This window comes from Palaemon carinicauda, chromosome 6 (genome assembly GCF_036898095.1).
Source record: "Palaemon carinicauda isolate YSFRI2023 chromosome 6, ASM3689809v2, whole genome shotgun sequence".
In the NCBI taxonomy this organism is placed as follows: Eukaryota; Metazoa; Arthropoda; class Malacostraca; order Decapoda; family Palaemonidae; genus Palaemon; species Palaemon carinicauda.
Genome location: NC_090730.1, coordinates 140,936,377 through 140,951,925, shown reverse-complemented (window position 1 = coordinate 140,951,925; position 15,549 = coordinate 140,936,377). Strand labels below are relative to the sequence as shown.

At 32.9% G+C, this 15,549-nt stretch overlaps 2 protein-coding genes across 2 annotated transcripts in view; one reads left to right on the top strand and one right to left on the bottom strand.

Moving 5' to 3' along the window:
• LOC137642681 (centrosomal protein of 135 kDa-like) overlaps window positions 1-15,549 on the top strand; it is a 495,143-nt gene that overhangs the window by 298,109 nt on the left and 181,485 nt on the right. The gene's annotated exons all lie outside the window — the stretch shown is intronic.
• The window catches only part of LOC137642210 (uncharacterized), a 43,598-nt gene that overhangs the window by 8,964 nt on the left and 19,085 nt on the right, over window positions 1-15,549 (bottom strand). Inside the window, exon 2 of the mRNA XM_068374746.1 lies at window positions 1,250-1,486. Within this exon, the coding sequence (XP_068230847.1) occupies window positions 1,250-1,435 (186 nt within the window). The 5' untranslated portion in view covers window positions 1,436-1,486. The remainder of the gene's footprint in view (window positions 1-1,249; window positions 1,487-15,549) is intronic.

Sequence of the window (15,549 nt, the reverse complement as noted above, 5' to 3'; positions counted from 1 at the left end):
AGAATCCCTTTATGAGGTAAAAAAGTTATATATACATTAATTTAACCCCCCCTCCCACACCAAGCACTTTACAGTACTAAAGTAATGTAGATATAGGCTATGTGTACGGTGAGTTTGAATAGTGCGAGTTGACTTGCCGAAAACAGCGATCACTTACGATTGTTACCCTAGCTAATTAATCTGTACTGTAGTGATAGTCCTTTACATCTATTACGGAAATATATACTACAGTATCAGCGAGTGTTGTTAAATAGGAACAACTGGGATTTTTGTTATATGTATTACATTTACGTATAAGTGTGGCGATGACGTGTTATGTGTACCGTCGTCTTACAGTGTTGTATTACATGTATATACATGTACTGTACACTTACTGAAATGTGTTCATTTATTAATACAATACTTACAGGGTACTGGGATAGAAACAAAGTAAAAACAATATTATGCAGTACAGTGGATGACTTAGTGTGCTAGTTGTCCGCATATAGGCATGGGCGGTGAGTTGGTAGGTTAGGAATTAACCCAGCTTAGGGTAGTATTAGCGGATTTATGCATTTTGCGACAGTCCCTGTTACTAAAGTCTATTCAATCAATCTACAAAAAAAAAAACTTTGAAGCCCAATTTCTCAAATCCCGGAATTTTCAGAGAACAACAGTTACTATGCTTTTGAATATTGGCCAATTTTTGTCACTCAAACATGGAAAGATGAGTACTTCTATGCATTGATGAGGTAATACTGAAAAATTAAAGTGCCATGATAATTTCCAAAGTAAAACTTTTAGTGCATAGAATCCTTTTTCAAATAGTTTATAAATGAAAAAAAATCGGGCGAGAAACACAAAAGTAGTAGGATTTTGAAGAAACCCCGAAATAACATTGTTTTAATGGAGCCAAGTCAAGCCCCTTAAATTTTCTATCAATTTTTTTTTGCTGCGTCACCAAAAGGAAGAGCAAATTTTCTGTATTGAACACTTATGGAAAGAATCCTCTGAAAGGTAAAACATCTGCTAGATAAAGATTATAGAAGCTAATGACAGCCTATTCTTGTAAGGAAAATATCATATTAATGAATACTCAAATGCTTTGACAGTGTATTATTTAAAATAATAACTGTATAAACACTATGGAATGGAAGTTCATGCCAAGTTTATTATGGTCATAGGATTTGAAGAGAAATCAATTTAACAGTGATTATTCTTCGAATGCTATGACTATAGGAAAATATAACATCAGGAATTTAGCTTTTACCTGTGTGAAGATTCGATGACAAGAGTTGTCTTCAGGCCAGTAGAGTAATTGCCAAGATTTCTTTGCACATGGATTGAGTGTAGCATTTACCCATCGAGGTGGTATGACCGCTCCTTCACACCATACCTCCATCCATACCCAGAGCCACACCCACGACCATTGCCAAAACTTTTGCTTCTTCGTCATGGCAGCTATGCTGCCAGAGGCCTATTTCTTATCCATCCACCAAATACATGTCTGTGGGAAAAAATGTTGTACGTTATATGAGTATTTGTAGCATTATGTAAGTTACTAATTTGAGGGGATTGGTGTAACATTAAAAATTAAAAAGTCAATATAGCTCCCTAAAAGATCTTTTGTTTCCTTTTGTGTTTTATATTCAACAGAAGTTAGTCAGGAGTGGGATTTTTATGTTAAATACAAATTCCCATTAAAAATATCAGAAAAGGGTAAAGCTTTCAACAACACTTCAAATTACCAAGTGTTTGTAAAAATTGAAACTTATTAGCTACAAAACAAGTCTTCTCCTTTCTATCCACATGATTAACAAAATTTTAACTTTAATCCATTTATAAGTACCTGCAGTAGCAAATGTTCTCCTTTATTACAGTAGTCAATTTTCACACACACACACACACAAAAAGAAAAAAAATATTTTGTCCTGTGAGGTCTTCTTCTTGGCTACATGTGTTATCTAGGACCCACCAGAAAAATTGTATGAACCGATATGAGTTCAAACTAATTTAAAATTGACTGGATAATTTAGCTTTATTATTTAGCATGAACTTTAGATTCAGTTTATGAAGAATAGTTATATACATTGTCTCCTTCACACTTGAAAAGTAAGTAACACATTCTGTATCCTGTATATTATAGATTTATAGCATTGTACTGCCATTTATAGTGTTCTAGGGGTTATCCTTCAAGGACCTGTATTGTTGTTAGTTCTCAATAATAGCATTAGTGGGGACATTAAGAATAATATGGCATATGATACTGATATTTGTTTCAAATATTTGACTCTCAAAGACACTATAGATTTGCTAAAAATCTCCGAGGTTTAGTGCTCAATGTTGTTTTCCAATGCTGTCAGAAAACTGTGAAATTTATTATTGGCCTTATATCATTAGAAGTAGGATATCAATACCTTATAATACAGAATAACTGTATTGGTTACAAGTTTTCTATTATGTGAACACTGGGAGTAATATTAGAAAAAGAAAACCATTAGATTAAAGGAAAAAATATATTTCTTATTTTGGTCACTATGGTCACTAAGAGAAAAAAAATATTCCTAAAATATATCTTTACAGTAATTTATATTACATTCTTAATTGATTTTAAGTAGTATCTTTTTCATGACAGAAAGAATTTAGCATTTTATAATGCAAACGTCAAATCAGTAAATAATTGCAAATTGTTATGTCATCATTACAAACCTGACTTCAAAGCCAGTGTCAAGATACAGGAAAACAGGACTTAAATATCAGTGATGTAAGTGTCAAAAAGAGGAAATGACGACCTACAAGGTCCAGTAAATGGCTGACCTTCAATGACGTTGAGGAAATTACGCCAGAAGTTATCTTTTTCTTTTTTCTTTTTGCCAGAATCGACCTTGAAGTGTTACTTACCCCGCCTTTGTCCTAACTACACCATGTTTAAAACACCATGACAATACAGAAATAGGATTTTAATTTTGGGGGGTTTCATGCTCTAAGTTTTCTGTATTTGTTGTTTGGACACATTCGTGTGTGTATGCTCAATGCTGATACAAATCCACGTACATGATATATATACAGTATATATATTATATATATATATATATATATATATATATATATATATATATATATATATATATATATATATATATATATATATATATATGTATATATATATATATATATATATATATATATATATATATATGTATGTATATATATAATGTAATTTTATAGCCACAATATCGTCTTTCTCTATTTTTCACACTTATGGATTCACTACCGGCCTGTTAATTCCGCGCAAGAAGAGAGTGATATTTACCTTCTGCATTGGATGTACAGTGGACAATCAGGATGTTCAAGATTGGAAAAGACAGTGGAGTTGATGGATTTATAAATTGAAAGCCTTAGTATAATGATGTTAAGGGGATTGAGTGCCTGATCATGGTTTTTAGAATATGTGGTAGAGTGGTATAAGAATGCGAATTTTTCCCCCTGTATAGGAGTAAATGTGATAGAGCACATTCTAAGAGGTAGATGCCTGGTAAAGTAATTATTTAACATGATTTTTAATAAGAGCATTGTGGGCTTAGACACAAAATTTGGGATATGGATGAAGTATTTATCTATAAGCCTTTAAGTGAGAAGTTTGAAAGTAAATCAGGAGTGTGGTATGTGGTATTCATGTCACTAGAAAAACTTTGGTATTTAGCTGATAGTGAGGCAATATGGATGGTGTTGGTTGAGGATGTACAGTACAGAAAATAAGTCATCAAAACAATAGAAAAGCTGATGGAAGCAAAGCATATATTAGAATATGCATATAGGAGAGTGACTTTTTATGTAACAGTATGTTCAAGACATGTGTATATTTTGTCTCCAAATCAGCCGGAGATGCAAACATGTTGGATAAGAAAACGATTGTCCAATTCAGTTGCTAATAGGTAAGGTTTGTATGTGAACAGTTCTGGTTGTGAATAGTAAAAAGAGGCTGCAGAATTTAGTGTGAGAGTTTGAAAGCTTCTTAAGAGGAAAAAATTGTATGCAGATTCGAGCAAGTGAATATCATTTTGGATGGTAGAAGAATTAAATCGGTTGGGAGTAATGATAATAGATGGATGGCGGGATGAGGGAAGTGTCATAGAATAGATAATGTAAGGAAAGTAGCAAGTTATGCTCAGCAGATTAAGAAGACTCAATGTATGAAGTAAAGTTTGGAATATATAATGGGATTGTTAAGCCAAAGCCCCTTTAAGGAAGTAAAGTGTGTTGTTGTATAAAATGATAGTTGTTGAAGTGGATAAGATGATTTATTATTGTAGAGTAAGTTTTGTATGGAGAATTAAAAGGTTGCTAAATGTGGAGATACCTAGAATTAGCAAAAAGATCATAATAGTTGAAAGTGTTCTTGAGACAATTTGGTCATTTGTAAAGAATAAATGCTGACAGATCGGTAAAGAGTATAATTCAGAGATGTTAGGAAGAATTGGGAGAGAGAGACTTTTAGAAACCATTGGATACAGGATATACTTGAAAGGAATGATATTGATAGTTTGGAAATGCAGGTATATGTACAAGATACATGTGACTGGTGCAAAGTTTGTATGAGAGTTTAATGTTCTGCTTGTTCGCCTTCACTATAAGTTTATGAAGAAACTGAAGCCTTGGTAGTTTTCTACGGCTTCATCTAAGATTCAGTGCTGAAAGTATGAATGTGACAGTGACCATCATTCCGTTTATCATTGTTGAGATTTCTTATATAAGGGGAAACTACCTAATTTTTTAAAAGAAAATTCAACGAAAATTCTGTGTATTTTGAACTCTTCCTGTTACTTTAACCTGTTTGCTCGATTTCCATAGTTTTTGAAACTATGGACGTTTTTTTTTTATATAGGTCAGATTTTTTTTTTTTTTATCAAAGCAGAGTTGCATTTTTATAAATGTTCTTATCTGAAAAGGTTAGGGAGAGAATGGCTAACTTTTTTAATTGTTTCATGAATATTTCCGAGTTACGGAAATCCTATAGAAAATAGTATTGATAGCAATAGGAAAGTTTACATGACATAAAATGCATATAATTTATTGGTCTAGTGGTGATAAAGAAAAAGTCAAGCTGAAGCCTACAGCTCTATATGTGACTTGCATTGACCATTTCTAAAAGTTTTTTCTTTAGTCGTCAAACATTGTTTTAGGAAAAGAATTCCTTAACCCCTTCAGATTTTGGGATAATACCCACTAAAGTCTCTCTCTCTCTCTCTCTCTCTCTCTCTCTCTCTCTCTCTATTAGTGTATAAGTATTTTTTTTTTATTTTGTTACAATCTGTGCTAATTGGGCTATGCATTTTTGCAGAATATAGATTAATTTTGTCCCTTATTCAATTGACACTTTTAAAGAAACAAAGATTTTTTTCATTCTGCTCTATGTATGTATTATGACGAGAGAGAGAGAGAGAGAGAGAGAGAGAGAGAGAGAGAGAGAGAGAGAGAGAGAGAGAGAGAGAGAGAGAGAGAGAGAGAGAGAGAGAGAGAGAGAGAGAGAGAGAGAGAGAGAATTTTTAAAAAACGAATGCTGTGTTTTTGTTATTGTTTTTATCACTAACATGAATCCAGGAAATGCTCTCCACAATTCACGGTACTGTGGTGTTACCTTCATCCTTAAATGCAAGGTTATTAAATATAATATGCATAATTAGTGCAGTTGTTATTGTAGGTGAATACAGTCCATTTAGTTGAAATGTGAAAAAAGTGTTAGACAGACTTACCATGTATTCTTATCGGAAAAATTCGTTTCATATGTGTGAATGGCATACAGAGCTGTTTTAGTAAATTAATTAAGTGCTGATAACGAGAATTTACTGTATATATATATATATATATATATATATATATATATATATATATATATATATATATATATATATATATATATAGACACACAATGAAAAGTTACAGTATTAAGTGAATCCAAACTAGTTTTGTCTCTGTGACATCAACAAAATATCTTGATATTATAGAGACAAAATTAGTCAGGATTCACTAAATATTTCAATTTTTTCCTGTGGTTTAGTGCATCGGAAAATCATGTCTTCCCCTGAGTTTTACACACGCACACACACATATTGAGTATATTTATGTATAATACACTTTATATACATTATTATATATATGTATATATATACAGTATATGTATGTATGTATATATATATATATATATATATATATATATATATATATATATATATATATATATATATATATATATATATTTATTTATTTATTTATTTATAGATTATGAGTAAGATTTTGATGCTGTTAAAACTTCAGCAGTAATGATAGCCCTTCAAAGATATGGAATAGATGAATCTTATGTTAGAACACTTAAAGTTATCTATACAGGAAGTATAGCAATCTAACACTATATATAGCGAGAAAATTCCGATTAAAAAAGGAGTTAGAAAGAGAATCTATCTCCTAGATTATTCACAGCATGCTTAGAAAAAGTTTTTAGTAATTTAGATTGGGAAAATGAAGAAATTAATATTAAGGGGTGATATCTTAGCAAGTTAAGATTTGCAGATGACGTAGTTGTATTTAGGAAATCATGGGAGGAATTGCTAAAGATGATGGAAGATTTTAATTGAGAGAGCAGAACTGTAGGACTGAAAATGAATATGAATAAAACTAAATATTCAAGGAAAAGCAGAGACCACAAATAACAGATATGGTTGAAACTTTAGAAATTGATAATGAATATACATACTTTACTTGGGATAGACGGTAAGTGTTTCCCTAGGACACGAGACCAAAATTAAAAGAACAAAAGCAATTGGAGATTTTTGACCTTCGACAAAGGTTAATGGAGTCTTTCATGGCCTAAGATCTATCTACCGTGGAAATTTCGTCAAAATCTGTCAATTTGTGTTGACGTTATCTTTAGAATGGCGAAAAATGCAAATCCGAATCCAGATCTAGAATCCGGATCCGGATCATCTCCAAATTTTAATAGGGTCGTCCATAATCGAAGATATGTCTGTGGTAGAAATTTCGTCAAAATCCGTCAAGTAGTTTTGACGTAACCCTGTCCACAGATAAATATATAAATAGATTAGAATCCGGGTCTGGATCATTTCCAAAATTTAATGGGGTCGTCCATGTCCTAAGATCTATCAGTGGTGAAATTTCGTCAAAATTCGTCAAGTTGTTTTGACGTTTTCTTTAAAACGGCGGAAAATGCAAATACAGATCCAGATCATCTCCAAAATTTAATGGGGTCGCCCATGACCTTCCTATCTATGGTGAAAATTTTGTCGAACTCTGTCGAGTAGTTTTGACATAGTCCAGTCCACAGACACACAGACAGACAAATAAATAACCGACTTAATCGCATAACCTCCTTGGCAGAGATAATAAGCGTGGGATGGAAAGCTTTTGGAAAGCAAAATGAGATTATGAAATGAAATGTCACTTTCTCTAAAAAGAAAAGTATTTAATGAGATGGTTCTACCAGTTTTAACTTATGCATCAGACACTTGGAGCCTTACCAAAAGCTTATAACATAAGCTAGTTACAGCTCAAAAAGGTGTGGAAAGAATAATGATGGGAATAACACTAAGACAGAAAAAGCAACATGGAAGCGAAAGCTAAATAAAGTATAGAATATTTTAACTATATAAGAAAAAGAAGTGGTTATGGAAAGAACATAATGAGAATGACACATCATAGATGAACGTTAAGAATAACAGAATGGGTCCCTAGGGATTGCAAAGAAAAGGGAAGGAAGCAAAGAGGTTGGATTGGCGAATTAAGAAAGTTTGTGGGAGTGGACTGGTATAGAAAGACCATAAAGTGTCGCCAGTGGAATGATGTGTCCGATGTCTGTTCTGCAGTGGACTAGTAACGGCTGATGTTAATTTATATCAGTGTACTGTATATATATATATATATATATATATATATATATATATATATATATATATATATATATATATATTATATATATATGTATATAATGTATATGTGTGTGAGTGTGCGTGTATGTGTGTGTGTCACTAATTCTTCAGCATCCTTTTTATGCTCGTAGATATCAAAACTACAATTTTTCCCTGGCCAAGATTTTAATCTATATCGTATGAAACTGATCCATATATATATATATATATATATATATATATATATATATATATATATATATATATATATATATATATATATATGTGTGTGTGTGTGTGTATATGTATATATATATATATCTATATATATATATATAATGTGTGTGTGTGTGTTTGTAAGATGTATACATGTATGTATGTATTATGAATTTTGGGGCTGTAGTACCTACATATTCTATGCTCTTCACGTCTCAAATTTCGTGATTTACACACACACACACACACACACACACATATATATATATATATATATATATATATATATATATATATATATATATATATGTGTGTGTGTGTGTGTGTGTGTGTGTGTGTGTGTGTGTGTGTGGGTGTTTGTGTATTCTTATTGATAGAACGAGAACAAACTAAATTTCGGGGTGTGCCTTAAATTTCATTAGGAGAGAAAATAATGAAAAAAGAGGCTATTAATTTATTCTTCATACGGGTATGGACTCGCAAATGCGCTTACAAGGTTCAAAGGAGAAGCACTAGATGACAACCACGAATTCATCCTTGTAGAACTAAAAATCTACCTTTCAGGGAAGGGTCGGAATCCTTTTTTAAGGAGTTATATTGCTATTGCCTCAGATTCTACGGCTGCTACTGCTTATGCTATGGAATATATTACGATTTTTTTTTATAAACAATTATAAGTAATTTTGTCTTAGGTCTGTTGGCGGCCAAATATTTTACTCTCCCGTAGTACATATCGATGATTCCGGAATAGTATTAGATATGTGCTGGTGAAAAGTGGCTATTATTTTGGGGTGCTAAGAGAGAGTAGAAGACCCGGAAAGAGTTGGATGGTGTGAAGAGTATCAGCAAGGAACGGCCATGATTTCTGTGAAACTCATGATTACTTGTGACATTATGTTTGCCGTTTCGTGCGAACAGGGTGTTCTACTGAAGAGCCTTTCGTGTAGGTGTATCCAGTAGCCAATGTGGAAGTATTCCGGACAGGTGGTGTATCACTTCAATAAGTAAATATGAATGTTTCGGTGATCATTGTCTTTTCTTTTTTCTCGCTAATCTCTATCGAGGGATACATCTACATTATTAATACAAACACACACACACACAATATATATATATATATATATATATATATATATATATATATATATATATATATATATATATATATACATATATATATATATATATATATATATATATATTATTAGCCAAGCTACAACCCTAGTTGGAAAAGCAAAATGCTATAAGCCCAAGGGCTCCAATATGGAAAAATAGCTCAGTGAGGAAAGGAAATAAATAAATGATGAGAATAAATTAACAAATCATTCTAAAAAAGTAACAACGTCGAAACAGATATGCCCTATATAAACTATTAACAACGTCAAAAACAGACATTTCATATATAAACTATAAAAAGACTCATGTCAGCCTGGTCAACATGAAAACATTTGCTCCAACTTTGAACTTTTGAAGTTCTACCGATTCAACTACCCGATTAGGAACTGTGTAGTATTGAGCCTCATGATGGAGAAGTCCTGGCTATTAGAATTAACTGCCTGCCTAGTATTACGAACAGGGTAGAATTGTCCAGGGAGATCTGAATGTAAAGGATGGTCAGAGATATAAAAAATCTTATGCAACATGCATAATGAACTAATTGAACGACGGTGCCAAAGATTGATATCTAGACCAGGAATAAGAAATTTAATAGATCGTAAGTTTCAGTCCAACAAATTAAGATGAGAATCAGCAGCTGAACACCAGACAGGAGAACAATGTTCAAAACAAGGTAGAATAAAGGAATTATAACACTTTTTCAGAATAGATTGATCACCGAAAATCTTGTAAGACTTTCTCAATAAGCCAATTTTTTGTGCAATTGAAGAAGACACAGACCTAATGTGTTTCTCAAAAGTAAATTTGCTGTCGAGAATCACACCCAAAATTTTAAGAGTCATACAAATTTAAAGAAACTTTATATATATATAGTGTGTGTGTGTGTCTTTTTGCTCTATATCATCCGTACCACCGGAATACTTATGTTAATCATTGTATCGGTGGATATAACTTCTCCATTCATTTATTCTCTGGACTACCACACTGTTTTACATCTACTGTAATAGACTTTCTCCATGTCCAGCTGTCAGATTTTAATTTCTCTTGCCCTTTCCCTTTCCTTCGCTGTAAGTTTAGCCTCATTTTCCTGTTCGAGTGTAGCGTCTGTCATTTTATTTAAAGTTAGTGCCGGTTTAAATTTTTAACAGTGTACCTCTCTCTCTCTCTCTCTCTCTCTCTCTCTCTCTCTCTCTCTCTCTCTCTCTCTCTCTCTCTCTCTCTCTCTCTCTGTTTTTTGCTTTCTTATTAAAATTCAATGCATACTTTTTATAATTTGCCGAAAAGACTTTGAGGCTGATTAAATCGGAGAAACTGATTCAACGTCTGGTGACATTTATATTACAAGTTCTATTTCCTCTTTGCTTTGGTTAATATTTTCTCAAGTTGGGATTTTTCACTGCATTTTCACCTCTTCACTTGATTATTTTTAAATCAACCGTCCTCTGAAAAGGATGTCTGAGGTCTCATAGAATTTTATACTCGTTAGTATGTTTTCATCCTATATTTGACTGACTTTGTCATAGTTATAAGCAAGGCGGGATGAATACATATTAGACGTAGGTTGAATTAATTTGTTTTTATTTGGAAAGAAAAGAAAACTTTGTGAGGTCATGGAACATCGTATGAAGATGAAGAATCTTGTGGCCAATATAAATGCAAAGTTGAGGTTTATGTTGAAAGTGTAAAGAAGTTCCATGTGTTACTTTTATGCATCAATGTATTTTACGAAATTCTGACTTCAAACAATAAACGATATTAAAAGAAAAGACCCAGAATGCAATATCATAATACTGGAATTCATGTTGAGTAATTCATGATAGTTCATATTCATGTATTCATTTACTCATGCGCAAATGAGCAATTTCCTGTGTTTTCGGGTAGCAATGAATAACTCCCTTTCAAGGCAAGATGAATGTACCGTGCAGCGAGTGTTTCAGGACCAGAGGGTCTTTAGCAGTGACCTAGATTCCTTTCCCTTTCTGTCCAGTGGGTCAGAGTGGGTGAGGGTATGGTTGGAACCACTTTTACTTTCTTCCATTCCGTTTCGTGTGTAAAACAGGTTCGCGGGTCTAGCTATGAATGAAAGGTAAGGTATCTGCCTGTGCCTTTCCTTCCTTTGTTTATGCGGATTACGTGTGCGTGAGCAGCCTTGCATTTGGATTACATCAGAGGAAGACAATTAATCTGTATTGATGGAAAGGGAAAGTCCTCTTCCGTAGGTGAAAGGTCACGCAAGGCAAGAGGTGGTATTTGATGCTCACAGACAGAATACCGATGGTGCACTCTCTTGTTTGTGTGATGTAATGGGCTCGCGCAACAGATGACGCAATGGCAATACTGGTTTGTTTATTTTGACATTTGGGTTAAACGCGCACTACAGTGGTCTTAAAGTCAGACGAGTTTTGAAATTGGGATCACTTAGATTGTAGGTACTTCTACTTCTCATACTTCTCTGGTCACATCTGCGACCCCATCTTTCATTTTTGCCATCGTTATTATTATCCATAATATGCACATATTATTAAGGATAGAAAAGCACGAATTCACTATTTAAGTTTCTGTTATGCTATATGCTACCATAATCAATAGAATGGCGTCGAGGTCATTTCTTGGAGATTTATGGCCGTGGATTGAAGAGCATGATGGCCATCTCCTTTTCCGCCACTGACTTCCGCTAAACGGCCACAATTGTTTACAGTTGGGTTGACTAATTGGACAATGGGAAACGAACCTCAGACGTAGCGAATGCTGTAATCTGTAGGTCTCCCAATACCCCAATTGCCTCCACTTTTTCCCCATTTCCGTCTTCTCGTATCCCTTTCTGTTCCAGTTGAAATGCCCAAGGAAGAGGCGAGTTTTGGGGTGAAGAAAAAGACAATTAGTGTCTGTAAACAAGGTTGTCAAGTTTTGAAGATTTGAGCCTTGGAACCCCTTTTTTTCCCATGAGGGAGATTTATAGGGAACGCAATCGATCATTAGGTCAATTTTGCTGATGTAGAAGAGTTTGACCAAATAATAAAGTGATTTCTTCGCTATATTAGATAATTGATTCTGCCATAATCATGAACTTGTCTTATAACTACAATAGAAACTTCGTTTATGCATCATTTTCCATTTTAAAATGTTGAATATATATATTTAATTTGCATAGTCAGGGGATGACTATAGCTCTTTTCAAGATACCCGCTTAAGATAACACGTTCTAAAAAAGATTTACTGTTGTAAATAGAGTAATATATCAAAGTTAGATAATGATTACCGTAGATTGTGCTTACTGTATTTCATAGTTATTTAAATATCAGAAATCACGCTAAATGTCTTCAAAATCACCATGAGTAGTTACTTTTTATCTTCGTCATCCAAATTAAAGTTGGAATTCAAAGACTAAAACTTTCTTTTCAATCAAAGCCTAGTGAGGAACGATCATAAGTGTGTCCTAAAATGCAAGCGTATCTTGATTGGTGCCTTATTTCTTGACAGAATTAAGACCCTTTTTAATGCTAAAAGGTTTAACACCTCACCCGAAAATATGTTTAGCGTAGAAAGACATGAATACTGTACAAGGATAACATCAATTTATTTATTTCAAAATTTAATCTCTCTCTCTCTCTCTCTCTCTCTCTCTCTCTCTCTCTCTCTCCACAAAAAAATACCAGATTATATATGATGACTTTTCTGTCTATGTAATGAAATATTCAAGTTTTTAATTTACAAAAATAGCAGTCATGCAGACATTGTGTACAAGATATATCTTCCCTCCATTACAAAACTAATAAGGTGTTGGCGTATCATTGAAATTAAATCATGAAAGAGAATGTATGAAAAATTATTTTCACATAATGAGTGATTTAGTTAGGTAACAGCATGACAAGCTTTTTTTCCTTTTAATAGTTTATGTGCACAGTGACTGTGTACATACGCTCGCTACATTGTCTAAAAAAGCCTTAATTTTAATCGGAAATTCTCCGTAAAAATATACTGTTCTTAGCCGTATTAAAGTAAAATACAGGCGACCGTAATTTTACCCTACTTTTTTTTTTTTAATTTTTTACGGTATGGTGACCGTAATATCACTACTTAACGTCAATATATCTGTTTTGAAAATGGTAAATGCCTGGGAACATTTATTCTAGGATTTTAACCCTTTTTACGATAATTTCTCAACTGTACTCTCTCTCTCTCTCTCTCTCTCTCTCTCTCTCTCTCTCTCATATGTATATATATATATATATATATATTATGTATATGTATACACTCATAATATATATATATATATATATATATATCATTGAACAAATAGTTAGAAAGACCGGGAAGTTATCAGCAGAATAATTTTTAAACATACACATTTGTCTATTGTCTTATGTTTTTGTACTGAATTTGCAACGGAACTTTTCTATCTAAACTTATCCTCTGGAGGTTCCAAATCTAATGCATGCGAACTCTGTACCGAAATGTAGACGGCTCCAGAGACTGGACACATGACGACTTAGTTTTTGTTTGCTGTGGATGAGTCTCAAGATCTCTTGACCTTTAGAGTTTTTCTTTCGACAAACGAGGAACTGAAATGGGAGGCTTGCATCCTACTGCCGTCCCCATCGTCGATCGGGAAATTCCCATAGATATTTTTTTCATTTCAATTATTAGCAAGCTTGAGTACTTACACAGATCTGATTTCTAGACTATTTCAACGAGTTTATGTATTTTTGCTTACAGTACTTGTAGATCTGATTGCAAGATTATTTACTAAAGGGTTTCTGTTCAACGAGAGTATGTATTTTAAGCAAACATTTACTAAAGGGTTTCTATTCAACGAGAATATGTATTTTAAGCAAACATTTACTAAAGGGTTTCTATTCAACCAGAGTATGTATTTTAAGGAAACATTTACTAAAGGGTTTCTATTCAACCAGAGTATGTATTTTAAGCTAACATTTTTCAGCTTCGATTAACATGAATAAAATTAAACCAATATGTAGTATCGCATTAGTCGATTGCAAATAGACACAATTCTCTATTATAGATAAATGGAAGGGTGCACTGTTTTTTTTCTGCACCGCGTACACTAGACCAAGGACTGCTTATATGACAAGAGAAACAGAACTCTGTACTAGGAATCAGCGGAAGTGTTTTCTTTGTTTAGCAATCTCTCATAAAAACTAGATTTGTAAAGCTGGCCTTAGGAAGTGCAGTGGTTCCAGTGACCACATATCTGGTGCCGTTTTTTCCCTAAGCGATGGAGAGTAGAACTGAAACTGATCTGGGAAGAATTGATGTAACATGACTAATGTATTTAGAATTTATTGGATCTGAGATTTCTTCCAGTTTTTGAAAGCTTCGTTTTATTCTGTGCTTTAATAGGAAAAAGTTTTACGTTGGCAACGAGAAGTAGAAAAAAAAGGGAAATATAAAACGAAAACTATAAAGAGTATTAACAATTTATACCTTATTTTGTTGCCTATTTTATAATCGGCATTTTTAGTAACCACCTAATTCTTTTCATACTTTTCATATATATATATATATATATATATATATATATTTATTTATTTATTTTTTTCTGTCAACGAAAATCTAGATTAAAGTCTCTTTATTGATTAATATTTCTCCTTGTCTTTAATATTTTTAATTTTGTTTTTTTGCTATAATATATCAATTATTATTATTATTATTATTATTATTATTATTATTATTATTATTAACAAAGTGGCTTTGTTTGATATCCGTGCTTATATTACAGTTTTATATGTTCCTGTTCTGGGTAATTGGAATAATAGATTGCTTTATTGACCAAAATTTGTGATATTTTGATTGATGTATATGGATATTAAATCTAAGAGCAGTATCGATCACCACAAGTTTACCTCAATTACTAATAGACATAGGATTCCATGTACTGATGGGTTGCTGGTAATTTCAATGCTTGAGTGATACCGATCTAACTCCATAATGGCATCGAAAATTGGTCTGCATTTTCTCACGATCGTCTCCAATTATTACGAACATGACAGTCAGAACAGATGCTAGATTTAGAATTGTTGCTTGTGAGTGTGTGTGTGTGTGTGTGTGTGCGTGCGTGTGCGTAGCGTGCTTGGTAGGATGAAACGTGTGTTGCTAGACTAATTTGCTCTTTATGTGTATCAAGGTTCCTCGTTTCCTCCTCCTGGTGAGTCACGATTCTTATGCATGTCAAAATAGGAAAAAATAATTTGTTAAAAGTATTTTTCCCTTCTACTTATCCATAATTTTGGTCCTGAAAGATTGTAATTTTTTTATACAAAATTTAAATCTTTCTTTTTTTAATCCAACTTAGTTGTGG